Source organism: Pseudoliparis swirei, chromosome 4 (assembly GCF_029220125.1).
Source record: "Pseudoliparis swirei isolate HS2019 ecotype Mariana Trench chromosome 4, NWPU_hadal_v1, whole genome shotgun sequence".
NCBI classification, from domain to species: Eukaryota; Metazoa; Chordata; class Actinopteri; order Perciformes; family Liparidae; genus Pseudoliparis; species Pseudoliparis swirei.
Genome location: NC_079391.1, coordinates 33,298,515 through 33,325,135, shown reverse-complemented (window position 1 = coordinate 33,325,135; position 26,621 = coordinate 33,298,515). Strand labels below are relative to the sequence as shown.

At 48.6% G+C, this 26,621-nt stretch overlaps 1 protein-coding gene across 1 annotated transcript in view; it reads left to right on the top strand.

Moving 5' to 3' along the window:
- otog (otogelin) overlaps positions 1-26,621 on the top strand; it is a 50,578-nt gene that overhangs the window by 10,720 nt on the left and 13,237 nt on the right. The window contains exons 9-40 of the mRNA XM_056413698.1: positions 336-466; positions 549-655; positions 1,927-2,036; positions 3,217-3,342; positions 3,469-3,577; positions 4,060-4,106; positions 4,856-5,001; positions 6,169-6,301; positions 6,951-7,128; positions 7,681-7,805; positions 8,418-8,867; positions 9,606-9,771; positions 10,768-10,835; positions 11,823-11,988; positions 15,600-15,707; positions 16,006-16,144; positions 16,836-16,970; positions 17,065-17,211; positions 17,367-17,486; positions 17,957-18,073; positions 18,731-18,887; positions 19,078-19,104; positions 19,542-19,715; positions 20,315-20,593; positions 20,952-21,069; positions 21,327-21,406; positions 22,355-22,870; positions 23,699-24,933; positions 25,272-25,449; positions 25,529-25,680; positions 26,178-26,267; positions 26,341-26,527. Of these exons, the coding sequence (XP_056269673.1) occupies positions 336-466; positions 549-655; positions 1,927-2,036; positions 3,217-3,342; positions 3,469-3,577; positions 4,060-4,106; positions 4,856-5,001; positions 6,169-6,301; positions 6,951-7,128; positions 7,681-7,805; positions 8,418-8,867; positions 9,606-9,771; positions 10,768-10,835; positions 11,823-11,988; positions 15,600-15,707; positions 16,006-16,144; positions 16,836-16,970; positions 17,065-17,211; positions 17,367-17,486; positions 17,957-18,073; positions 18,731-18,887; positions 19,078-19,104; positions 19,542-19,715; positions 20,315-20,593; positions 20,952-21,069; positions 21,327-21,406; positions 22,355-22,870; positions 23,699-24,933; positions 25,272-25,449; positions 25,529-25,680; positions 26,178-26,267; positions 26,341-26,527 (6,021 nt within the window). The remainder of the gene's footprint in view (positions 1-335; positions 467-548; positions 656-1,926; positions 2,037-3,216; positions 3,343-3,468; positions 3,578-4,059; positions 4,107-4,855; positions 5,002-6,168; positions 6,302-6,950; positions 7,129-7,680; positions 7,806-8,417; positions 8,868-9,605; positions 9,772-10,767; positions 10,836-11,822; positions 11,989-15,599; positions 15,708-16,005; positions 16,145-16,835; positions 16,971-17,064; positions 17,212-17,366; positions 17,487-17,956; positions 18,074-18,730; positions 18,888-19,077; positions 19,105-19,541; positions 19,716-20,314; positions 20,594-20,951; positions 21,070-21,326; positions 21,407-22,354; positions 22,871-23,698; positions 24,934-25,271; positions 25,450-25,528; positions 25,681-26,177; positions 26,268-26,340; positions 26,528-26,621) is intronic.

Below are 26,621 nucleotides of genomic sequence, written 5' to 3'. Positions count from 1 at the left end.
TGATCGCCACGGCGAGCAGGAGGAGTGTAGCACCATCTACTTTTATTGAATCACCACTCAACGTGATGCAGATTCAAACCCTCTGAACCCCAAAGCCCGTGGGCTGCATGTCACATGACCTCGTGACACGTGATAATAATGCTTCATGTTACTTTGAGTTCATCGTACGTTGTGGATGCAACATATTAAAGGTGCGATCAAGAGTTTAAAAACCTCATTTAACTCTCTTCCTCAGTCATATTGCACTTTGCAGTTTTCCCAAAAAATGTAATTAATATTTCTTCGTGCACAAGTACATCTGACGTGTGCTAAAGTCAACGCGCCGTCTCTCTCAGGTGTGCTGACTGACGATGTGGAGATGTTTGGGAACAGCTGGGTGGAGGCCGAGCCCCACGAAGCCCGATGTCCCATGGTGCACTCTGGCTTCTCTTCGCCCTGCGCCGCAGTGGAAGCTCACGTCCTGCAGGTGAGGAGTCTGAACACAAAGAACCGCTGTGGACCGAGAAGCGTTCGTGTGAAACTCGTCTCTGTGTGTTTCCTGGTTGCAGGAAGTGGAGGACGTGTGTGCGATGCTGCTGGATCCGCCGTTTCAGAGCTGCCACGACTTCGTCAGCCCGCTGTCCTACATGGCGAGCTGCTCCAACGACCTCTGCATGTAAGAGCAGTTGTATAGAAGTCGAGGCTTCATGTGTTAAAGCTGCATTCTCTCTCCTGACCACCAGGGGGCGACTCCTCTGGTTGTATAGAAGTCTATGCTTCATGTGTTAAAGCTCCATTATCTCTCGTTGACCACCAGGGGGCTCCTCTGGTTGTATAGAAGTCTATATAGTGACTCTACTTCTCTTGATGTATTCCCTCAGTAAACATTGTAAACATGAGTTTATGTCTCAGTCTCTAGTTTCAAGTCTTCTTCTATACAGCATGATGTCATCGTTTATACTTTATGGTCATTTAGAGTCAAATGAGGTCCTGGGTTAGAGGATGTGTACAGATTATAGAGTTACATTTGTGATTTTGGGCTGTACAAAATATTGAATATGGAACCATAAAGCAACAAATATTGTAATTTCTGTTCACTGGTTGTCGGTGGCCGTAATCCAAGATGGCGAGAGTGACTTCTTATATACGGTCTGTGGGATAATCTCATAACACATCCTTACAGAAGTTCTTTAGTTAATGGGCTATTTAAAATGTATACGTTCATATACAGACTTCAGGCTGCAGTGGTGTTTCGTAACGTCTTCTTGGGGACAGCTCTTCTTGTTTGGTGAGTTTCTGGATCTTGACCTTTCAGTCCAGGTCAACTCTAAAAACGTCCGTTAGCTCTCCCGGTTTCCTGTCTGGCTGGAAGCGATCCCACTCAGCCCTCTCACGGTGTGTCCTGGTGGCTCGGCTCCGTGACCCTGAACGTGGCCTCTGTTAGTAACATGAGCCCTGCAGCGAGTTCAAAGCTGCCTGGAGTGAGGGGGAACAGACACCGGCGGTGGAGACACCGATGGGCCTCATCAGATAGCGCCACGCTCCAACAGACCTGGTTTCATCTCTGGCCGGCCTCGTTGGGCTCGGTACAGTCGGATCAGTTGGGCGTACCCTGTCCTCGTCTGTGGCCACGCCTCTCGTCTGTGGCCACGCCTCTCCTCTGTGGTCACGCCTCTCGTCTGTGGCCACGCCTCTCGTCTGTGGCCACGCCTCTCCTCTGTGGCCATGCCGCTCGTCTGTGGCCACGCCTCTCCTCTGTGGCCATGCCTCTCCTCTGTGGCCACGCCTCTCATCTGTGGCCACGCCTCTCCTCTGTGGCCACGCCTCTCGTCTGTGGCCACGCCTCTCCTCTGTGGCCACGCCTCCTGCCTGTGGCCACGCCTCTCCTCTGTGGTCACGCCTCCCCTTGCTCAGAGACTCCCCCTCTGTCTGTCTCCCCCGTTGAAGGTCGGGTCCCAGCGGCGAGGAGGTATGCCAGGTGTTCAGCGAGTACGCCCGGGCCTGCGCCCACGCCGACCACCCACTGCACGACTGGAGGCGGCACATTCCTCAGTGCGGTACGTTCTCCAATCACAGGGGTTGTTTCATAACCTGAAAGAAAGCTTCACTTCCCTACAGTCCTTTGGAGTGTGTGTGTTACCCTACAGTCCTTTCACGTGTGTGTTACCCTACAGTCCTTTGACGTGTGTGTTACCCTACAGTCCTTTGACGTGTGTGTTACCCTACAGTCCTTTGACGTCTGTGTTACCCTACAGTCCTTTGACGTGTGTGTTACCCTACAGTCCTTTGACGTGTGTGTTACCCTACAGTCCTTTGACGTCTGTGTTACCCTACAGTCCTTTAACGAGTGTGTTACCCTACAGTCCTTTGACGTGTGTGTTACCCTACAGTCCTTTGACGTCTGTGTTACCCTACAGTCCTTTGACGTGTGTGTTACCCTACAGTCCTTTGACGTGTGTGTTACCTTACAGTCCTTTAACGAGTGTGTTACCCTACAGTCCTTTGACGTGTGTGTTACCCTACAGTCCTTTGACGTGTGTGTTACCCTACAGTCCTTTAACGAGTGTGTTACCCTACAGTCCTTTGACGTGTGTGTTACCCTACAGTCCTTTGATGCGTGTGTTACCCTACAGTCCTTTAACAAGTGTGTTACCCTACAGTCCTTTGACGTGTGTGTTACCCTACAGTCCTTTGACGTGTGTGTTACCCTACAGTCCTTTGACATGTGTGTTACCCTACAGTCCTTTAACGAGTGTGTTACCCTACAGTCCTTTGACGTGTGTGTTACCCTACAGTCCTTTGACGTGTGTGTTACCCTACAGTCCTTTGACGTGTGTGTTACCCTACAGTCCTTTGACGCGTGTGTTACCCTACAGTCCTTTAACGAGTGTGTTACCCTACAGTCCTTTGACGTGTGTGTTACCCTACAGTCCTTTGACGAGTGTGTTACCCTACAGTCCTTTGACGTGTGTGTTACCCTACAGTCCTTTGATGTGTGTGTTACCCTACAGTCCTTTGACGCGTGTGTTACCCTACAGTCCTTTAACGAGTGTGTTACCCTACAGTCCTTTGACGTGTGTGTTACCCTACAGTCCTTTGACGTGTGTGTTACCCTACAGTCCTTTGACGTGTGTGTTACCCTACAGTCCTTTGACGTGTGTGTTACCCTACAGTCCTTTGACGTGTGTGTTACCCTACAGTCCTTTGACGTGTGTGTTGTGTGTGATTTCTCTGCAGAGAAGCGGTGTCCTCCAGGTCTGCAGTACAGGGAATGCATCAGCTGCTGCCCGGCCTCCTGCGACCTGGAGCGAACGTGCATCGACAGCAAGCTGGCCTGCCTGGACGGATGCTACTGCCCCGATGGTGCTCGTCTCCTCTGACCTCATTATCGATCACCGGGTCAAGACTCTTAGTAGAGTATTCTGACCTTAACATAAACCACAACAATGAATTGACATATTTTCTGAACGGGCATCTGTCTCTCCTCAGATCTGATTTTCGAGGACGGAGGCTGCGTGGCGCCCTCCGACTGTCGCTGCGAGTACCGCGGCCTGTTTTACCCGTCTGGACAGACGCTGCAGGAGGAGTGCCGCAGCTGGTGAGGTCCTTCGTCAATCGATCAGAGCGTCAGGAATGGATTCATCACGTGATTCCTGTTGTCTCTTCCCGTTGCTTCCCGTTATTTCCTGTTCGCCCATGTGACCTATCGAACCTCACACAGGGAGGCTGTTAGAACTGGATTTATTCGTCCAAATCCTGATGCGTCTGCTATGACTTTGCTTACCTTTGCTTCCTGTGTTCCCTGGAGACACGTGACCTAACCTCACACCGGGAGCAGTGTTTAACTTTTCTGGCTCTTTTATTCCATAAAAATGTGTATTGAAATAAACATATGTGACATCGCCCCACCTGGATGTGAAATATTAAAAAGCAGCCCATTGTCCCGCAGACTCCACGCAGTCCTTTTTAATCTTCTCAGGACCACCTGGGCTCGGTCGGTCCGGTCTGGATCGGTGATCCCGCTGATTAGCTCGGTCTCTCACGTTCTCCACCTGTGGACGTCTCTGCTTTCTGTTGCAGCACATGCGAGGGCGGAGCGTGGAACTGCACCGCCTACAGCTGCCCAGGTCGGTGCCCTTCATGTCCCTCATTATCATCTTTTACCCAGAGGGTCCTACTTCATGGACTAGGAAGGTTATACCGTTGTACTGAAGGTCAAAGACGAAGGACCCAGGAGGAGAGAAGGAGTCCTATACTGTAAATGTGGTGCAAGTAGATGCTTCCTCGTTTGGGGAAATAGGAAGGAGGAGAGTTTAAAGTTTTGGAGTGAGGACAAAAAAGGATCATCCTATTAAAGAACAAAGGAAAAGGAAGCATCCTAGTTGAGGATGACAGCAAGGAAGGACACAGCATCTTAGTTAGGGAATATGAAAGGAAGAAACATGTCTCCTACTTTGGAAGATGAGAACAAAGGACATATGCTTCCTAATTAGGGAACATGAGAGGAAGGACCGCAAAGGGAACGGCCTTTATCTTAGGGAGTCAGGGTTTAAAATTCTCAAGATCTGGTGCAAGGAAAAGCTTTCTTGTTCGGGAGAAAGGAAAGGAAGGAGGACGCGTTCTAATTAGGATGGCAAAAAGGAATGTCTCATAAGAAATGACCAAGGAAGGCCGACCTTTCCTTCTTAGGGAGCATAAAAAAGGGCAATTAAAAAGCTCCTTCAATATGGCGCAAGGAAATAGGAAACGTCAAGGCAACAAGGGATGAGGTGTCTGAACTAAAAAGAGGGAGAAAGAAGGTAGCTTTCTAGTTCGGGAGGAAGGAGGAAGGTTGCGAGGGTGGAAAAGGACTCCTCGTGTCTCCTTGGCTCTGCAGGCGAGTGCTCGGTGACCGGCGACATGCACTTCCACTCCTTCGACGGGCGGCTCTACACCTTCGCTGCCACGTGCCAGTACGTCCTCGCCAAGAGCCGCAACTCGGGGAAGTTCACGGTGACCGTCCAGAACGCCCCCTGTGGAGCCGTGAGTCACAAAAACAAACAAACAAACAAACAAGGAAACAAACAAACAAGGAAACCCTCTTTTTGAAGGTTTTTCTTTCGACGTCTAAACTTCTGCACGACCGGCCTCTCAAGGTGCTCTCTTGTCTCGCCCCACAGTTTCGTGCAATTTGTCTGTTTTGTAGATTATGTCATAATTGAAGTGCTCAATAACTCCCCCCCCTCCTCCAATGAGTCCAGGTAATTCTGGTTCAAGAGGAATGAAAAGCCTGGGGGGGGGGGGGGGGGGCGGGATTGCCTTTTCTGGCCTGATTGACAGAAGCTGTGGACGGCTTTGTAGTGAGCAGGGAGGTGAAGAGAGGCGCTGCATGGGGCGGGGGACTCGCACAGAGAGAAGGTTATGCGGAAAACAGGAGGTGAATGATGGGAAGAGGAGGAGGAGGAGGAGGAGGAGGAGGAGGAGGAGGAGGGGGCTAAAACCTTTTGGCTAAGGGGCTCTGTCACTTATGAAAGAGACGATTCATAGAGGCGGATCGCTTACTGTCAGCTGGTTTTATTACTTTAAAAATATCAAGCAAGTAGTTGTACTTTGATGAAGTCCAAAAGGTCGCCCTTCAAAGTGTCCGTTGGTCATCGCAGGTCTTCTGGCCCTGACCATGGAGGATGAACCTGCTGCTGTAAACTACTGTGGTATCAATACTCGTATTACTTCTCCCAAAAGCACTCCATATGCAGAGAATCTGATCACAGCAATTACAACTACTTGGTTACCATTTCAGCAGCAATCTTGGAAGAGTCTTCTTTTAAACAAGCGTCTTTTAAGTCACATTTCAGCAGAATTAGGCAACACAGTGGTGATTGAGCCTCTGGGCCAGCGAGGAAAGTATTGCAATATTTCTATATGTGCAGAATAACAAACTGGACATTAAGAAAAGGAGGAGGAGACATTGAACGGTGTTCTTCGTGGTCATTTAATGGTGATCGTTGTTAGACGGTGTTGTTGCAGCTCGTTGCGAAAAGAGCAAACGCCTTTTCGACCATCCTGCTGCTCCCCGATTCACTTCCATGGTTGTTGTGCACATTGTAGCCTCCAGGGGGCGCTAGAAGGGCTTTGCAGCTCCTTTCTACCACAGATGTCTGGTCTCTCTTGTCTCAGTCCGGCGGGTTCTGACCGGCGGTCTCATTGCAGAACCTGGACGGCGCCTGCATGCAGTCGGTCAGCCTGGTTATTGACGAGGACCCGAGAACGGAGATCACACTGAGCCACGTTGGCGAGGTCTTCATGGCCGGACAGTACCGCATCGCCCTGCCGTATTCTGACGGTAACCTCCTCAACCGTTATCACCTTCATCACCTTCATCACCTTCATCACCTTTCCTCACCTTTCTCTCACCTTTCCTCACCTTTCATCATCTTTCTTTCACCTTTCCTCACCTTTCATCACCTTTCATCACCTTTCATCACCTTTCTCTCACCTTGCTATCACCTTTCTCTCACCTTTCATCACATTTCTATCAACTTTCCTCACCTTTCTCTCACCTTTCCTTACCTTTCATCACCTTTCCTCACCTTTCATCACATTTCTATCAACTTTCCTCACCTTTCTATCACCTTTCTCTCACCTTTCCTCACTTTTCCTCACTTTCTATCACCTTTCCTCACCTTTCCTCACCTTTCATCACCTTTCATCACCTTTCATCACCTTTCTCTCACCTTGCTATCACCTTTCCTCACCTTTCATCACATTTCTATCAACTTTCCTCACCTTTCATCACCTTTCTCTCACCTTTCTATCACCTTTCTCTTACCTTTCATCACCTTTCCTCACCTTTCTATAACCTTTCATTAGCTTTTATAACCTTTCATGTCCTCCCTCCTGTCCCCACTGGTGTCCTCCCTGGTGACCTCCCTCGTGTCCTCTTTCATGTCCTCCCTCATGTCCTCCCTCCTGTCCTCCCTTGTGTCCTGCAGACGTCTTCAACATCCAGGAGCTGTCGTCCGCGTTCCTCCAGGTGAAGACGGCGTTTGGCCTGCGCCTGCAGTACAGCTGGAGGGAGTTCCGTCTCTACCTGCAGGCCGACGAGCTGTGGAGGGACGGCACGGCGGGCCTGTGCGGCACCTTCAACGGCAACATCCAGGACGACTTCCTGTAAGTGTGGGCGCCCTCCGACCCCCGACCCCCGCCTCAAAGAGAGAGCTCCCGTTTCAGCAAGGGGAGAGGGAGGTGATGGTGAAGTGCTCTCTCTCTCTCTCTCTCTGTAATGCACACTGGCCCGTGGCTCGGCATCAAAAGCCTCGCCTCAACTCTTTTAGGCCAGATGAGCCACTTCAACAAGGAGTGGGCTGTTCGGCATAGGGGCTCCAGTGTGCGGCGGCGTAACGGCCGTGGAGGCGGATGTCGCCCTAACAGCTGTAAACGATACACGGCCCGGAGCGGTCGTCCGCCACCGAGACTCGGCCCCCGAAGATCCTTCAGAGAGGAACGCACGACTTGCAGAATCCTCTCCGTTATATTTCGTCCTCATCTTTTGCCGCTGAGTCTTGTCGCAGCTATTTTGGATGAAAATGTTCGTTTATGTCACATTTTAGACATTTTCATCAGATGAAGATTGAACCCTTTGATCTGTACGCCGACATGTTGCATGCAGATCAAACAGGAACACGCTCTAGAGATGAACCCTGTGCTCCGGTGCGCCTGCAGATCTCCGTCCGGCATGATCGAAAGCACGCCGCAGTTGTTCGGAAACGCCTGGAGAGTCTCGTCGGCGTGCTCCATGAGCCTGAGCGTCCCCCCGCTCGACCCCTGTGACGCTCACCAGCAGGCCGGTCAGCTCCTCTTCCACCTTCTTGACCCATTTCTGTTTCCGTAGAGGACGTTTCACAATGTTCTACGTTTTGAATATATCCTGTCTTCTAAACATTAAACAGATTCATTGTATTAAAGGAATACTTCACCCACAAAATTAATGTTTCTATATTCATTATTTATCTGTGTTACCTTGAATCTTTGAAGGAAACAGAGTTTTCGTAAAAAAATTATAAAAGTCTTTATAAATTTATAAAAACTATATAAAATAACATCTGTTTACAAACTCTCATACAACTCTGAATCTTTGCAGGATTCAAGGTAACACGACAGGATTGGTATACAACAAAGTCTATTCTTTAATGTCGGGTATGAATGTAAAAACGTTATAGTTTGAGATATTGAGACTTGGAAACACAAAGTTTACTCTAATTGTCGATTTATTTTCCCTTCAGAATTTGCAAACAGATGATTTATTTGTATTATGCAGAATCATCAAGAATTCAGGCATAACTGATATAATTGGGCACAAAACATATATCAGTCAGTTTATTTTCACGGATGTGAAAGTGAATGTAAATGTATGTTTGTACATTTGAGCGACCCTGTCTGTCTGCCTGTCGCCCGCCCAGCGGCCTACGCCTCCGAGATGTGCGACGTGCTGATCCGGGATCTGTTCTCCGGCTGCCACGAGCACCTGAGCCCGGCGCCCTTCCAGCAGCAGTGTCGCGCCGACACCTGCAAGTGCGGGACGCCGTGCCTCTGCTCCGCGCTCGCCCACTACGCCCACCACTGCCGACGCTTCAACGTCATCGTGGACTTCCGGTCGCACATCGCCGACTGCGGTGAGAACAGAGCGACGGGTCCGGGAGGCGGAGCCTGGGAGGCGGAGCTCGGGAGGCGGAGCCTGGGAGGTGGAGCCTGGGAGGTGGAGCCTGGGAGGTGGAGCCCGGGAGGTGGAGCCTGGGAGGTGGAGCCTGGGAGGCGGAGCCCGGGAGGTGGAGCCTGGGAGGTGGAGCCTGGGAGGCGGAGCCCGGGAGGCGGAGCCTGGGAGGCGGAGCTCGGGAGGCGGAGCCTGGGAGGTGGAGCCTGGGAGGCGGAGCTCGGGAGGCGGAGTCCGGGAGGCGGAGCCTGGGAGGCGGAGCCTGGGAGCGAACCTTTCCTCTGGGTCCGAGGCTCCGGACACGAAGCCGACCGGCCCACCATGTTGTTTCTCACACATTACCTTCTTTTCTTTCACTTCTCTTTCCTGAGCAACTTTGAATGCTCTTTGTTGAACACTTTGTTAAACAATTTACTAAACACTTTGTTAAAAACTTTGTTTAACACTTTAACACTTTGTTGAACACTTTGTTAAACAATTTACCAAACGCTTTGTTTAACACTTTAACATTTTGTTAAAACACTTTGTTAAACAATTTACTAAACACTTTGTTCACACTTTGTTAAAAACTTTGTTTAACACTTTAACACTTTGTTCAACAGTTTACTAAACACTTTCTTGAACACGTTGAACAATTTATTAAACACTTTGTTAACACTTTTTTTAACACTTTAACACTTTGTTGAACGCTTTGTAAATTTGACAAAACAACATGGTCTTAAAATGATGCCGTAGATCATCCCAGTAAGTAGACGTTACTGGAGTCATCGTCTGTTGAAGTTTGAGAATGAAAGACAAAACAAAGAGACGTCGCGTCGAGAAGCACCAGACGCCAGCGCCTGTGTGTTCTCGTGTCTCCGGGCGTAACCGTGGCGACGCCGCGGCGTTGGAGCCGAACGCCTTCGGTACCAGAACCTCACGCCGTGTCTCCCCGCAGCCGTCACCTGCCCCGCCACCATGCGCTACGGCACCTGCGTGTCGTCCTGCCGCCGCCGTTGCTCCGCCCTCTCCGTCCCGCCGCACTGCGGGGAGGAGTGCGAGGAGGGCTGCGTGTGCCCGCCGGAGACCTTCTACAACCACCGGACTCACACCTGCGTGCACAGGTGAGGGGGGGGAGGGGGGGGGGGGCGAGTCCCTTTCACTGACACTAAATCTTCCTTTTGCTTGGCCGTGTCTCGGCTCCGTGCTCCGCCGGCGTCTCTTCCTGCTCTCCTCGCAGCTTGTTTTACAGAACACAAATCCTCCCAAAGTGATATTTAGATCTGCTCTAAAGTTTGGGGTCGGCCTTCAAGCGTGACGGCCCGGCCTCTCCAGACGTCTCCGAGCCAGAGGGCCTCGCTAATTGTGCTCTCTCTCTTTTCTCTCTCTTTTATCCTGCCCTGGACATGCGGCTTAATTCCTCTTAAATGTCCCAGTTTTTTCCTTCACATCCTAGCGGGGCGCGGTGCCTTACTTACTACGCGATAGAGTTACGATGGAGGAATTCCCCGTGAAACCCCCCTTTCATGCCCCAGATATCTGATAACCAGAGAGAGCGCAGCACAGAGGCCGATGTGTGGCGCCGGCCCGCGGGTCCAGAGACAAAACCCTCCGATTAGCAGCGTTCACGCCACGCAGAGAGATGTACCGAGAGATGAATTATCCCAGCAGTTTTATTTAATCTGTTGACGGTTTGTTGTGGAGTGGACATCTTAGAGACGGATTGGACCTCCTGAAGCTTCTGGTCCGCCGCCCATATCTGCTTACGTCTAATGCCCTGCTTCAGGCCACACAAAGCCCTCTTCCCCGCCGGTCTTCCCTCATTCTTCCTGTCGCCAGTGTAGCGCGACAGCACGGTGGCGTTAGCCAGCCGGCTATCTAGCCAACTGTCTGCACCTTAGCTAACGCGCTCGTTGCTTTAGTGCCCCTCCGGCGACAGAAAGGTGACCCTGACGTGACCGAGGGGGCGTGGCCTAGGCGTCGCTCCCGCACTCTGCGCTGCTTAACGTCGCTTCTCCATATTCTCGTTTCCTTGTCGTTACCGACTGGACTTCTGCTTCACGTCAACAAGTTGCATCAGGAATCTCTTGTTTTACCTGCCGGTGTGTTTTCCTCCACAGGAGCGAGTGTCCCTGCAGTTTCCTCGGAGCTGATTACGAACCGGGAGACGTGATCATGACCTCGGCAGGTGTTCAGTAAGCTCCTCCCCCTCCGTCTACCTACATCTGATGAGACGGTCCCTCCTCGTGGATCAGGAGCTACAATGAGGCCTAAACGACACCGAAATGGGGAATAAGTCAAACGTATTCTTAGTGGCATTAATGCAACATTTCGCGACAGTTGCAAAGCTTTTTAAATAAAAGGTTTTATATACATGCAAATTAAAATAAAAGGGCCGTAAAGCTTAAAGTCCGGTTCAAATACAATGTGAGATTTATTTCTTCAAACTTACTCATGTTAGAAAATAAGATAGTTAACTTTATTGTACTCATTTAAGACTGTGGAACAGTTTTCTCCATCTTTGTGATTACGATTAAATTTATATATATATAAAAATGTGCAAAAAGATGAAAAAACATCTCTAAAGAAATGATGGAGAGCTGTAAGAATAAAACAAGAAGTGAATCGATCCATAAAAGATGTTTTTGTATTTAATGTGTTTATTTTTTCTGTATTAACCTTCCTCGTGTGTCTTCATCTTCTTCATCTTCTTCCTTCCTTCCAGACTTTGCCTGAACGGTAAACTGACGTCTCAAACCTCAGACGGCGGTGAGTCACTTCATGAAGTCTTCGGCTGACATTGAGAGTCAGATGCTCTCCTCACGTCACACTCATACAACACGTGCTTCATACGGCGGAGACGCATCTCTCTGACACTGTTGTATATTCTTTTTAAAGGTGGAATGAACCTCCTTAAAGGGACAGTTCCTGTTTTTTATCGTTCCTTTTACCTGTTGGAATATTGCATCTATATATAAATATAATTTTTTTGGCATTAAATTGGGACAAGCTCCAAAAATATAAACATAAAGTTACATTATTTATTTTTAAAAGGCGGTAGATGCTTTTCTTAAAATCGTGAACATGTGAATTATCCGTGCGTCTCCACTCTCTTGAAAAAAGATGTCCCGACCTCAATGGAGACTTCCTAAAAGCGTCTTCTCCTCCTCTTCAGACACGCTGTGTCCGGCCGGTCAGCTCTACCAGAACTGCTCCGAGGGCGGCGATGGCTTCCTGTCGGGGAGGGGCGTGGCCTGCGAGCATACCTGCGAATCCTTCCTGCTCAACCTCACCTGCTCGTCCCACGAGCCCTGCGTCACCGGATGTGCCTGCCCCCCTGGGTGAGGGAGCGTCTCATTTCATTCTTTTAAGTTTTTTTTAAATAACACATTTAAATTTAAATTTAAAATATATATGAATTTAATTACAATTTTAAGAAACTAAAATTAAAAGAATTCAAAGAGTCATTTAATTTAGTGTATTACCGCCATACTTTCAACAATGTACAATTTCAAATGATAATTAAATCAGTAGGTTGTGTAAAGTAATTAATAATAACATATTTAAATTTATATGAATTTATTTAAAATTGTAGGGAACTAAAATTAAAAGAATTCAAAGAGTCATTTAATTGAGTGTATTACCGCCATACTTTCAACAATCTACCATTTAAAATAATTAAAAAAGTAAGTAATAAGAAAGTAAATCATTTTAAATAACACAAACATATACATTAATTTAATTAAATAATAAAGAAACAAAAATTCTAATTAATTTATTATTATTAGAAATTGTACATTGTTGAAATTATGGCGGTAATGCACTGAATTAAATAGGATGAGAGGTTGAGTTTGGAGTCAGTGGGTTAGTCGTTGCGCTCGTGTCGATCCTCGTTGACGAGTCTTTGACACTCGGAGGAGACTCCGGCCTCCAGCGAGCCGAGGAGTTGGACCGGCATCGTGGACCAGATTACCGTCACCGGATCCCCGTAAGCCTCCTGGCTGTCGCGCTGAATGAGGGTTAAGTGGTTTCACTCTGTGACATCCACGGAGAGTCCTCTTCACAGCATCAGAGCTCATGGACCGACGACAACAGAGGCTCTCTGTCTCCACAGAGAAGAAGAAGCATCCCATAATACTCCAGCGGTTAAAGTGTGATTCACATCGCCACATTCAAAGGATCAGACCGTCGAGCCACACGCTGCTAAACACACATTTAAAGACTCAATGTGCACATTTGTTTTAAATCACGTCAGATTACATTCGCTCCAATAATCAGGGATTAAATCAAAAGGTTTATGAAACAGGAACGCGGTGTCCAAAGTTCAAAATGATCTATAACTGTAAGTGTGAAAGTCTGAAGGTGAACAATCGGTTTGTCGTCAAATAGATTATTTAGACACTTTATTAATCCCACATGGGGACATGTTCTTGCTTCAGCAGCATTGAAATGTAAAGAAAATAGATATAAAACATTTTTTAAAGCACAATATACAAAAAATTGAGTAGAATAATAAGCAAAATGTACAATATATACAATAATAATATTAAATTAACAAACAAACAAGACAGTGCAAATAATCGAATAAATAACATATCAATAACATATATAATAACATATCATAACATATAATAACATATCATAACATATCATAACATATCATAACATATCATAACATATCAATAACATATCATAACATATCATAACATATCATAACATATCAATAACATATAACATATCATTACATATCAATAACATATAACATATAACGGGGTCTCACGAGTGTTTACCTCCTGGAACCCGGTCGCTGGCGGTTCCGCCTCAACGCCTCAAAGCGACCCGACGGCCGCGTTGACGTGTTCATCGGTGTCAACAACTGGTTCAGGCCGAGAGTCGACGTTGAGAAGGTTTTAGTTCTGGCTGTCATCGTCAGCGTTGTGAAGATGGAGCTGAGTCTTGTGTCTGATGTCGGGATGTGTCTCTTCCTCATTCGCTCCGACGCTCTCGTTTCATTGGCCTGAAGCGGGAAGTTGTATAAAAAAATAGCCGTTATCTTAGAAACCTTGTTTTCCTCTGGCCATGAGCTCTTTCTTAAATATTAAATATTCACCGATCGCCAATGTCACACTTTGCCCTGAGCAGCCAATCAAATCACGCAAGAGGTTTCACTACTCCACCACTGACTTCCTGGACGTAGACGTGGCAGGAACGTAAAGGTTGTTATCAGCGTGTCTTGAATCACGATGAAGTATTTCATTTCTCAGGCAGCTGTTCCCTCGGTCACATCGAGGTCCTGAGATGGTTATCGTGAAGCACGCGGGGAAACATCTGCAGCACGACTTAAAAACCTCTGATGGGAAATAATTAGCCGCGCTGCAGACAGAAGAACTCATTGTGTTGTCATTCACAATGGCACACTTTGTTTATGACCAGAATGGAGACCATTAGCCCCGCAGAACTCCTATGAACCTGGACCTTCAGGTGTAGCACAGGACCACCAGCACACCAGAACCTGGTTCTGGTTACATTAGTACTGTCGATCTTCCCCGGAGAGGTTGGGAGGTGTTATGAACGAAGACGATGACGACGTACACAAACGACTGTGAGGTGAGATGAAGGTCACATGACTCAACCGTTGACTCTAAGAACATTTTTAGGGGGGATATCAAGGTTAATATTATATATATATTTAGTTATTTATAATGCCATAATGCAGTAACTAGTATTTAAAAATGAAATGTGTGAGGAACTTTCAGGCAAACCTAAACTATGGATGTAAATCGAGAAACCGACAATACGTTGTGTCTGTAGCTAATTAGACGTCAGAGCTGACGAGCATGACATGTGTTCCCCAAGGTTCAGGACTGGAATGGATGCATCACTCGCCTTCCACCGCCGCTGTTTAACATCGTCCGTTGGAACAAGAACCGCAAACGTGTTCGCGAGGACGTATTCATGATGTGCACGCAGGTTCGGGCAGAACGAGCGATCGCAGCATCTTTGATCGGAGTAATCGACACGGCGGCTTGGCGGTCGCACAAAAGAAGCTGTTAACACGCTTCTATCTGTAACTCTACTCGGATGAACCCGAGGACCGCTCAGCATGGCGCTCCATTGTCCGCGGCCCGTCGCCAGAGGATGTAGCTCAACCCTGAATATTTCAAGATGCTTATCGGCCTTCGCCCCGCGGAGTGAAGAGCAAACGGAGGCGTCCGGGACAAAGAGCGTTTCTCTCTCTCTATCTCTGAGAATCCTAATTGTCTGGTTTTCTCATGTAGCTAACGAGTGTTACCGCTTTTCATCCGCGGGTCGCCAGAGGCTCTGAAACTCTGCCCCCGTCTCGTTTGCTGACATCGCGCCGCTCTGGAAGCCGGCCGACGTTGGCTCGGCCTCAGAGGTCGGCCCTCATCGTGGCGCTTGTGTTGTGTAGAAAACGATTTCCGAGGCGTCTTCGTTGGCTCCATTGAGGACTTCAGTCGACACACTCGTACTCCGACTGGCTGTCGATGGTCGTCTTGGGTTCGGTTCAATTACAAGACGTCCTTTTACCGTTTTCTCATATGAACTCGGACATTGTTTGGGATTATTGGGGTTCACACAACTGGAGATTGTTGGTGTTGGACTCGTTCTCACCAACTGGCTTATTGAGGGCTGTTGGTGACTTTCAGGGATTCAGGGTCATTTATTGTCAGTTGGAGCCCAACAAACACATGACAAACAAAACATATAGATTCAGAACATTTCATGTGTTATGATTGATGTTACAGAGCACTATGCACATGTATCTTTGCTTGTACCTATAATCATACAGAGGTACAAACAGATTGTAACGCTTTAGTATGTTTAGTAAACTTTAATGTTACTAAGACGGACGTGAACAAACTACAACCGGGTCAACACTCAATCTTTTTTGAATTTGTTTGATCTTCTAACAAGTTTTGTTTCCCTGCAGCTCGCTGAAGCACGGAGACGAGTGCTTTGAACCCGCTTCCTGCCCCTGCCTGTGGAAAGGAAAGGAGTATTACCCCGGAGACAGAGTCTCCTCCCCCTGCCACCAGTGGTACGTTCATTTATTATAAACACTCAGACACGTATGAAATCAAATGCTGCTTCTGCAGAACCTCGTGTTTTAAATAAACAGCCAATCAAGTGTCCACACTGGGAAGTTGAATTACAGATGTCTCTTTCCCCAATTTACATCTATGGGAAAAATCCTTTTCGGCCCCGTGGCCACCCGATATGAGGAAGAGGGAACCAGTTGATGATGAGGAAGAGGGAACCAGTTGATGAGGAAGAGGGAACCAGTGGATGAAGAAGAGGGAACCAGTTGATGCTGAGAAAATCTGCTGTCTTTCCAGCGTTTGCCACCAGGGGGCGTTCCAGTGCGAGTTCCGTGCGTGCCCGTCCATGTGCACGGCCTACGGGGACCGGCACTACCGGACGTTTGACGGGCTGACGTTCGACTACGTGGGAGCGTGTCGAGTTTACCTGGTGAAGGTGAGAGAGACTTTATTATGCAACCGTGTCGTGACATCATCAAGGTCGACGGGCACAAGAGAGGAAACAGGAAGTCAACGAGGTCAACGAGGTCAACGATGTAGAGAGATGAAGATGAAGCAATGAAACCAAAAGATACACACATATTTAGAAATACATTTAAATATAAGATAAATAAATATAATAAATGGAGTAAATACAATAAATATAATATATAAAATTAATACAATTAATGGATTAAATGAATGAATATAAAATAAATATAATAAATGTAGTAAATACAATAGATGTAGTAAATACAATAAATATAATATATAAAATGAATGTAGTAAATACAATAAATGTAGTAAATACAACAAATAATATGAATTTAAATAAATAGAATACAAAAAATACAAAAGATACAATAAATATAGATAAAATAGATAAAAAAGATAAACTTCAAGACATCACATTAAGTTATTTAAAAGAGATTACTGATCCCGCGAGCCTCATCTGCTCAGGCAAGGGTGTTCCAAAAGCTGAGGGGTCCTAAAGGCTAAAGCACAGTCACCTTTTTAGTTCTCCGCCCACATGAGGGTCTGAGCAGCCATGACTTAAGGCCGATAAATGTAGAAAAATACTAAATTAAAGATGAGTCGTCGTCATGTATTCTGATGCGTGGCGGCGTGGCGCCTCCTCTCCTCCACAGAGCGGCGGCGAGGAGCTGCTCAGCGTCGCCACCGAGAACGTGGACTGCTTCCACAGCGGCGTGACCTGCAGGAAGTCTCTGCTCATCACCGTCGGCGGGACCTTCGTCGCCTTCGACGAAGACTCCGGGACGCCGGTGAGGGACTCTTCCTCCTCATATCTAAATATTATGAATGAAATCAAAGATCTCAGTCTACGGGTCGACTGAAGGTTTTCTCTCGGTCGGTCAGAGTCCGGCCAGCGTGCTGGACAGGAAGCAGCGGATGTTCATCTGGCCGGCCGGATACTTCACGGTGGTTCATTTCCCCGACGACGACGTCACCGTCCTCTGGGACCGCAAGACCACCGTGCACGTGCAGGTCGGGCCGCGCTGGCAGGTGAGACCCCGGCTGAGACCCCGAACCCCAACCTTCAGTTGGCTGAGACCCCCGAGGGGCTGCAACGAAAAGCTGATCCACTTAAAGTCATTCACTTCCCGCCTGGTTGAGGCTGTGCGTGACTGTGAGGCCCTGCCCCCTGGTGGTGTGTTCAGGGCAAGCTCAGCGGCTTGTGCGGGAACTTCGACGCCAAGACGGTGAACGAGATGCGGACGCCGGACAACGTGGACGCCGCGACGCCGCAGGAGTTCGGGAACAGCTGGACGGCGGCGGAGGTGAGGCTTCAGTTATCGATCGGCTGAGGAACGAGGAGACGGTCGCGTCTGTGTTCGGCCGTCGTTCGCGTTAGCGGCGACGGCTGCCGAACTTCCTCGACCACAAAACAAAGCTCAGTCGAGATCAGAATACTGGCCATAAGTACACGTTCAAGGTATTTGTACCACCTTGTATTCATATTTTATGCAGTTTCATACTTCTACGTCTCAAAGGGAAATATTGAACTTTTGACTCTACTTTCTTGTCCAGATCTCCAATATTGTGGTTTTACTTTCCCTAGTAGAGCTATATTTTTACACTGCAGTAATAGTACTTTTAGTAGTATTAGTACTTTTAGTAAGTAAAAAAACTGATTGAAATACTTCTTCCACCACCGCTGCTTTTCAGGCGTTACTACTTAACCTCTTGCAAGAAGTTGTAATCAACCCCAACTGTGTGTGTGTGTGTGTGTGTGTGTGTGTGTGCTCAGTGTGTGAACAGCCCAGACATCAGACACCCCTGCAGCCTCAGTCCGCTCAGGGAGCCCTTTGCAAAGCGTCAGTGTGGGGTCCTGCTCAGCGAGGTCTTCCAGGCCTGCCACCCGGTGGTGAGTACTAGTACTACAGCTGCTACTTCTTAAAACTGTGTTTTTACAGGTAAAATATCTGACTTCAGAACTAATATGAACTGTGAAGATTATTAATCCAAGCCTATGAAGATGTTTTACAGTAACAAACAAAGATCACGCTTGATGGATATCAAATTAAAATCAATATTAAACCAAATTTATATTTAAAGAAATATAGTACATCATAAAATATATACATATTGTATTTATCTACAGAGATGCTTATATTGATCTATATACATAGATAAATATCAATGTATTAATATTTGTAAAAATATTTGGTAAATATTCTATAAATTCTCCAAATTCTCGACAAACTATTTATAAACTGTTTTATTGAAACATATATGAATTAATTAATATATTTTTGAAGAATATTTCTTTTGTCATCTATTAATTTGAAATAATCTGTACTCTTCATATTTTATTTTCGATAAATCTCTAACTAAATAAATGAAAAATATCAAATATACTAATAGAATAAATATACATATATATAACTAATATGTTTATTATTAATAATATAAATCATTTTTGTTTGTAAGTATTCATGTAGTTATAGTTGTTTTCACATATTAGCTCCATTTCCTTTGTTCCGGATGACCTCCTGACCCCCGTGTCTCCCCCGCTGCTCAGGTGGACGTCACCTGGTTCTACATGAACTGCCTGGCCGATACCTGCGCCTGCAGCCAGGGCGGCGACTGCGAGTGCTTCTGCACCAGCGTGGCGGCGTACGGCCAGCGCTGCTGCCACCACGGCGTGCCGGTCGACTGGCGCTCCCCGTCCCTGTGCCGTGAGTCAAGTGACCATATTGAACATTATCCTGATGATATTCATGACTTAAACTGCTCTTTAAATACTAGATTATTATTCATATAATTGGCCTCGTTAAAAACTGTTGTTTCTTAATTAAGAGGTGCTTTTTATACATATATAACTGTTATTATTATTGTTATTAACTGTCTCTGTGCTACTCTCTGCAGCGTATGATTGTGAATACTACAACAAAGGTACGTGCAACAATCTCTCACACACACGCACACACACACACACACACACACACACATAACGTCAGACAATCAATAGGTTGTTGTTTAATGTTGGTTGATGCTGTATATATAATATATATATACATTAAATTAATTGTATATTATATATATATATACATATATTAAATATATATATTATATACAATTAATTTAATTTAAAGTTACGACAGGGAACTTTTCATTTTGTGTTGATTCTGGCGACCCCTGTGGCCAGAAGCGGTAGTGTTTCCGAGCACCCGAGTCCCTTCAATTGAACTGCCCCCCTTCCCTCCAGCGCCCCGTAAAGCTCCGTCTCTACAATAATACATCCCATAGAAACCCAAACTGAGTCCAAAGGTTCCGTAAACTGTACAGAACGTGGACCAGAACCTCCGTGACCTTCTTCCTCCCGTCTGCAGTTCTGGGTAAAGGTCCCTTCAGGCTGGCCCCCTTCAGGGACCGCACCGCGCTGTTGGCGGCCAGCGGCGCCAGCGGCTCCGTGTTCCTGCAGCGCGGAAACTTCAGCGCCGCCGGCGCCGGAGTCCTGATGCAGTTCATGGTGACGCCGGGCCTCAGCAGAGCCCGCCCGCACGGTGAGGCCTCCTCTCCAGAGTCCAGGGTCATGATTATTCACGCAGCTCGATTCGGTTGAACCGACTCTGAGCTTTTATTTCTTCTGGGTTGAACTTTTTATTTATTTATGCTTAGTTAGGTTTAAGAAAAGATCATTAAATACTAAGTTAGGTTGAAGAAAAGATCGTTAAATACTTTGTTAGGTTTAGGAAAAGATTGTTAAATATTTATTCAGGTTGAAGAAAAGATCGTTAAATACTTTGTTATGTTTAGGAAAAGATTGTTAAATATTTATTCAGGTTGAAGAAAAGATCGTTAAATATTTATTTAAGTTTAAGAAAAGATCATTAAATACTTCGTTAGGTTTAAGAAAAGATCGTTAAATAGTTAGTTAGGTTGAAGAAAAGTTGTCGGTTGTTGAGAGACTTCATAGATCGTACACTCCTTCAGCGTTACCGTAAGCAACAGAAGCGTCTTTGTTACTGATGTATGTTTAGCCAATGTGTGTGTAGCCAATGTGTGTAGCTAATGTGTGTAGATAATGTGTGTAGCTAATGTGTGAGGCTAATGTGTGTAGATAATGTGTGAGGCTAATGTGTAACATTTATTCTCTCCACAGACACATCGCGGGTTTCCTTCGAGGCGGCCGACAGACCGAACTACTTCCTGTCCGCGAGCCCCGGCGGCCAGGTGCGGCTGGCCAAGTGGGAGGAGAGCGATGCATTCTGGGACGGCGCCACCTTCGTCCTGCACAGGAACACCTGGAGCTCCGGCTACGACGCGCTGGAGTCCCACGCCAAGCCGGGCTTCTTCCTGCACGCCACGCCGCTCCGCCTGCACCTGCTCAAGTACCGGCACGCCGACAGCTTCCGCAAGGCCACGCTGTTCAGGCTCACAGGTCAGCGGCGCCGAGACCACCGACGGGCAGCGAACGCATCACACCAATCTAAAACTAAAATACTCTAAAATAGTGTCGCTTCAAAATCACGTCTCCGAAGCGCATGCGTCTCCTTTTGCCCGTTTCCTTGACTTCTCTCTGAGGATCTGAAAACTGATAAACAAGTTTTGAATCACAGTTTAATAGTAACTCAATTACATTATTGAAAAATACACATTTATTTCGAGAGAATGACGATACTTTAGACCTTAAATGAGGCTTCCTGAGCAGTTCATGTCTCGACGGTCCACGTTTAGAAGTGATTATTATCATAAGCAGAAGGACTGTCTCACTGTGTGTGGTTTCCTTTTCCCATCAGGCCCCAGCGCGGACGCCCTGCCGGGTCCTCGGTGTCAGTGGAGGTACGATTCCTGCGTCGTCCCCTGCTTCAGGACCTGCAGCGACCCGTCCGCCGAAGCCTGCGTCGCCATCCCACAGTGAGACCTTTGACCGTTGACCTTTGACCTTCTCAATCAAGCGGCTGGTGGTCTCCGCTGGAGAGAGACCGTAGCTGGATGTCTGATGCAGAAGCTTCATAGAGGACATGTAGCACAACAGTCTGATTCAGATATAACACAAGCTCCTTTTTATAGTTTATTTACGCTTCTGAACTGAAACGACGCTCCAGTAAAACTGTGTTTTTGGCCTTAAAGGGACAGGTACACGACGTTCATTGTGCGCTGTGTCTCCACAGAGTGGAGGGCTGCCTTCCTGTGTGCCCCCCCCACATGGTCCTGGACGAGGTCACTCGCCGCTGCGTCTTCACTGAAGACTGTGAGTTAAAACTGATTCATGAATCAATCAAATCAAATTGTGATGTTTTCCATGTAGCAACACTTTGAAAGTGTTCCATTGTAATTATTAATTAATTAATCGTACCAACTTTTCACTAATCTCGTTTATCAGCCATAAATAAACGTAATTACATTACATTACATGACATTACATGTTATTTAGCAGACGCTTTTATCCAAAGCGACTTCCAATAAGTGCATTTCAACCTAGAGTATAAACCAAGAACAACAAGAACACAGGAAGCAACACTTCCTCAACTCAGTCGAACCACAAAAGCACCACAATAAGTGCCATCCCAGTGCCACTGAAGTGCAAATCTGTGTTTTAATCCAGATATAGTCGGAAAAGATGTGTTTTCAGTCTCAGGCGGAAGATGTAGAGACTTCCTGCTGTCCTGATGTCAGTGGGGAGCTCGTTCCACCACTGAGGAGCCAGGACAGCAAACAATAAATAAGTACATCCCTCATGGTCCTCCAGCTGTCGTTCACGTGTTCAGGGGGATTGTTAGCTGAGATATTAGCTCAGCTCGTTGCTAAAAAGTTGCCGCCTGCTCCTTTGACTTTGATGGACTCGTGCTGCGTTCACATGAAATCAGGCAGACGAGCGCCACCTTCAAAGAAGCAGGACGGCAAAACGAGTGATCAGATACATTGCTGCGGTGAACACCTGTTAAATATGTCCAGTGATGCTTTCAGCTCTAAAGCGCAGCTTTCTCTTCACATGCCAAGAACTTTAATCTGAGCCCATTACCTTTAAACTTGTTTCTAGTTTCAGATGAAACAATACGATACATGCAGAAAACAGAGTTGAGTCAGCAAACATAGACTATCATGTCGTTTTTATGACCTCAAAACCCCAAATATACCAACCCCCATGAATTGAGACCCAGAGGAAGCTTCTAACCGCCTCTTTGTGGTCTGGCTTCAGGCATTAAGGGCCCCGTGGCTGTGGAGCCTGTCACACCGTCCTCTGCTTCTGTGACTTCTGCAACCACCACAAGCACCGCTGCCTCCACCAGCCTCCTCCAGACCACCCCCACCACCGGATCCTCCACCCTTCCCGCCAGTAAAACCACCACCACGAGTCCCGTCGTCAGCACCTCGTCTGGAGCACCGCCGGCCCCTGAAGAGCTGACCCATCCGGCCGCTGAACCTTCCAGGACATCAGGACCCCCGTCTCCTCCGACAGCGCCCCCTGCTGTCAGGCCGGAGGTGGAGGAGTCGCTGTCTCCCGTCAGAGCGACTGAAGCTCCGCCCGCCGCCGCGAGCTCCACCGCCGGCGCCATCACGTCCAGAACGAGCGGCGCTCCTGCCGCCGTCACGGCGCTCTTCTGGGTCACCTCCATCAAGCCCACCGAGCTCCTGCAGCCGCTCTCCTCCACCTCTGCTGCCGCAACCCTGCAGACACCGACCGCAAGCTCCGTCCATGGGCCCGCCTCCATCGGTACCCCTCCTCCCGTTGTCGCGCACCCGACCACAGAGACCACGACGCATCCGGCAGCAGTCGCTCCGGTTGTCACCGCTCCGGGCTCAGAGACCACTCCGGTTACAGACCGGACTCCTGTTCCCAGTACCACCGTGGTAACTCACACCAGCACAAAGCCGGTAACACCACCAACAACAACAACTACTACACCCATTCCTCCAGGCTTACCGACCTCCTCGCCTCTCCCGATCTCCCCTCCTGTCCAAACAGGAAGTACATCTTTACCCACAGGCGCTTCCGCTAAAACCACGGAATCAGTCAGACCACTTGCACCTTTCTCCACCAGTAAGACGACACTTTACACAGGCCCAGAAACGACAACAACTCCTGCTGCCACAGAGAAGATCGTGCACACCACTCCCACTGAACCGAGGCCTTCTACAACAGCTGTTCTTGAGACAACGACATCCCCAATCCACGTTGCACCGACTTCACCCGCCCCGTCCGCTCCTTCCTCCGCTGCAACCGACTGGAGAACCACCACACGGAAAGTGGCCAAACTTGAATCCACTGTGTCTGAAATACCGGGAGCCTCCACAACAACGGCTGCACCTCCACCTCTGAAGATTACCGACGTCCCATCTTCTCCCGCGTCCACCACCGTGAGTTATGCAGATAGAACCTCCTGGTCTACCGGCGCCCCAACGGCGGAGAAAACCACTCCGACCACAACTTCCAGAACTCCACAGATGTCCACCGCGTCCCCAGGCCTTCCTGTTACCACTAAACCAACTGTACCGCCAATGCCTCCTACGGAATCCACCGCTGTGCCACGTCTACCGACAGCAGAGAGCTCCACCCAACCTGCGTCGACCGTTCGTACCTCCCAGCCGTGGCACTTGGACACCTCCTCCGCCTCGGTCTACACCGGGAAGACGCTCCCAGAGGTCACCTCCAAAACCGTCGTCCTTGAAGTCACTTCCACGAAAGCTACCGAAGCGCCTCTCCTTCCCGTCACATCAACGGCGTTCGTCACCTCCGTGACTTCGGCTCCCGCCGCAGTCACCACGACCACGACAACTACAACGCTTCCTGAAATCTCAACCGCAGAAATTGCGACCACGACGAGCAGGATTGACCTGGCTACTCCCTCGCCGCCGCCTGCGCCTGGTGTTCCTGAGACACTTCTCACCACCAGCTCTACAAGAGCTCCACCGGGCGTCGTCACCACGACGCTCAGACCCGTCGCCGTGCAGCCGGTTACAGAGACGACGCAGCCGGCGACGGGCAGAGCGGAGGTTACGACAACAGCTACGACCCCACCGCCTCCATCTGGGTCTCCGCCGCACTCGACTACTACCTCCTCCGCAGTTCCAAGGCCGACCACCGTCCAGGACGTCGTCACCACTCGTTTGGCGTCCGCTGAAAGATCTACGCCCGCTAAAATGACCACCACCGTTGCACCGACGACTGACATCGGATCGACGCCCAGGGTTGCCGTGACAACAGGAGTTACCCCCACAACCACGTCGACTGAGAGGTCGACCGTCAGGCCGGTCACCGAAAGGGTTACCATAGTAACAAGACCCCCGGCACCAACGACCAGCTCGACTACCCTCGGCCCACCGACCGGCCTGTCAAGTCCTGGATCAACAACCACGGCATCCGTCGGGTCGGTCGCCACAACCACAACCGCGGCGGTACCGCCCGGCCTCGCCGCCGTAAGCGTCCCGGCGCCTGTTCCCACTCTCACGACAGTCGCGGAATCAACCGCCCCCCCCACGACCACCAGAGGGTCAGCCGCACCTGAGGACACCGCAACGACCAGAGAGAGCGGCGCGCCGCAATCCTCATCGCGACCGGCGCCGTCTCCGCCCGACACTCACCTGATCTCTACCCAGAAGCCCTCTGTTCCCGCCACGACATCGCCCCCAGCAGCCACCTCGGCCCAGACTACCGAGCAGGACCGGGTCCACCGCACCAGTCCGGGTGCGACGACGCCTCCGGCAATGGCGTCGCTCCACACTTTGGAAACCACCAGACACACGGCAGAGGTGACGCCGCCCACGAGGACGTGCACAGTAGGTTCCTCACCCAGTCACAAATTTCATACAATGGACACTATATTTGTATGTGCACCAGAAGAATTTCAAAATAAAAGCAGCGGCAGTTGGTGCTTTTATTTTGAAATTCCTTGTGTTTCTCCTCCTTTCGAGAAGGAGATACTTTGATTCATGTGACACAGAAGTACAAGTATTGAAAAGCATATGGTGTTGTCCCACAGGTGGAGAGCTACGAGTGACATAAACCTTCTACTTTCACACCATGTTTGTGGCATTTTTAACCAAAAACTCAGCTTTTTACGCCGCATCATTTTGGGACTTTAAAACAAAGTCACTTCCTGTTGTTTCCCGTCCAGCCGCCGTACGCGGTGATCGTCGATGAGTGCACGAAGTACATCTGCGTCAACAACCAGCTGGTCCTGTTCAACAAATCCCAGAGCTGCCCCTTCGCCCTGGGCCGCCCCAACTGCGGCCTGCTGGGCTTCGCCGTGCTGGTCAACGGAGACAAGTGCTGCCCCAAGTGGGAGTGTCCATGTGAGGGAGTCCTCTGTCCACGCCGGTGATGTCCCCCTCATCGTTTCAGGTTCTCATTGTCGCCCCCCCCCCCCTCCAGGTCGCTGCTCCATGTTTCCGGATCTGAACGTGATCACGTTTGATGGGAACAGCGTTGCCCTCTACAAGGCCGCCTCCTACATCGTGACCCGGCTGCCCAACGAGACCGTCAGCGTCCTGGTTCAGGAGTGTCCCGCCGAGTCGGAGGCGGCGGTATGTCGATGCCACGCGGAGCAAAGATTTCAGACTAGTGGATGAAAAACCTCCAGAACACACACTCGGGTCTTTATCGGATGACTTTGTAGATTCCTTCCAGATTCACCAGAAGTTACCGCTAGATAGCACCTCATTTGCATATTTAAATGCAACATTTTCATAAAACTTGTAATACAATAAACATTCCTCTTAATGTCCGTAATGAAGTGGTGACGTTTCATGGTGAGTTAATTATTTGTCCCTATTCACCGGGAGAGGCTCAGTGGTTAGCAGGTCTGTCTTTCAATCAGAGGCTCGGCCGTTCGATCCTCGGCGAGCCCTGGTGGTATGAGTGTGTGTATGTTCGCATATCGATGTATCAGTACGCATTCAGTTGGTTAATTCATGACTTTTCATAGTCAAAAAAACTATTTCTGAAACCTTTAACACTAAAGTTACTTATCTTATTCGTGAGTTAGTTAGTAATCGGCTAACGGTGGACCTTCTTTCCAAAGCTCCTGTGGAACTTCACCAGCCTGTGTCTGGTGGCGCTCAACATCTCACACCAGTCCAACCACATCATCATCAACCGGCTGCAGAGGATGGTGAGAGGCACATTCCATGTTTTCCACTTTGCTCGTAAAGCGTCGAGCGGCGTCTGACGGCGTCTTCTTTCAGCTCTACGTCAACTCGCGCTACGCCAAACCTCGCTTCAAGAAGTTCGGCTTCGAGATCTACGACACGGGCAACATGTACCTGATCCGCAGCCCGGCCGGCCTCAAGCTGCAGTGGTACCACAGCACCGGCATGATGGTGGTGGACACCGATGTCTCCGGCAACAAGCTGCGCACCATGGGCCTCTGTGGTGAGTCGGCCACGCCCGCCGGGAGTTATGGGTACACGTTTTAATTGATAAGGGATTTAGGGTCGGAGTAATTATGACATTTTATTTATTGAAG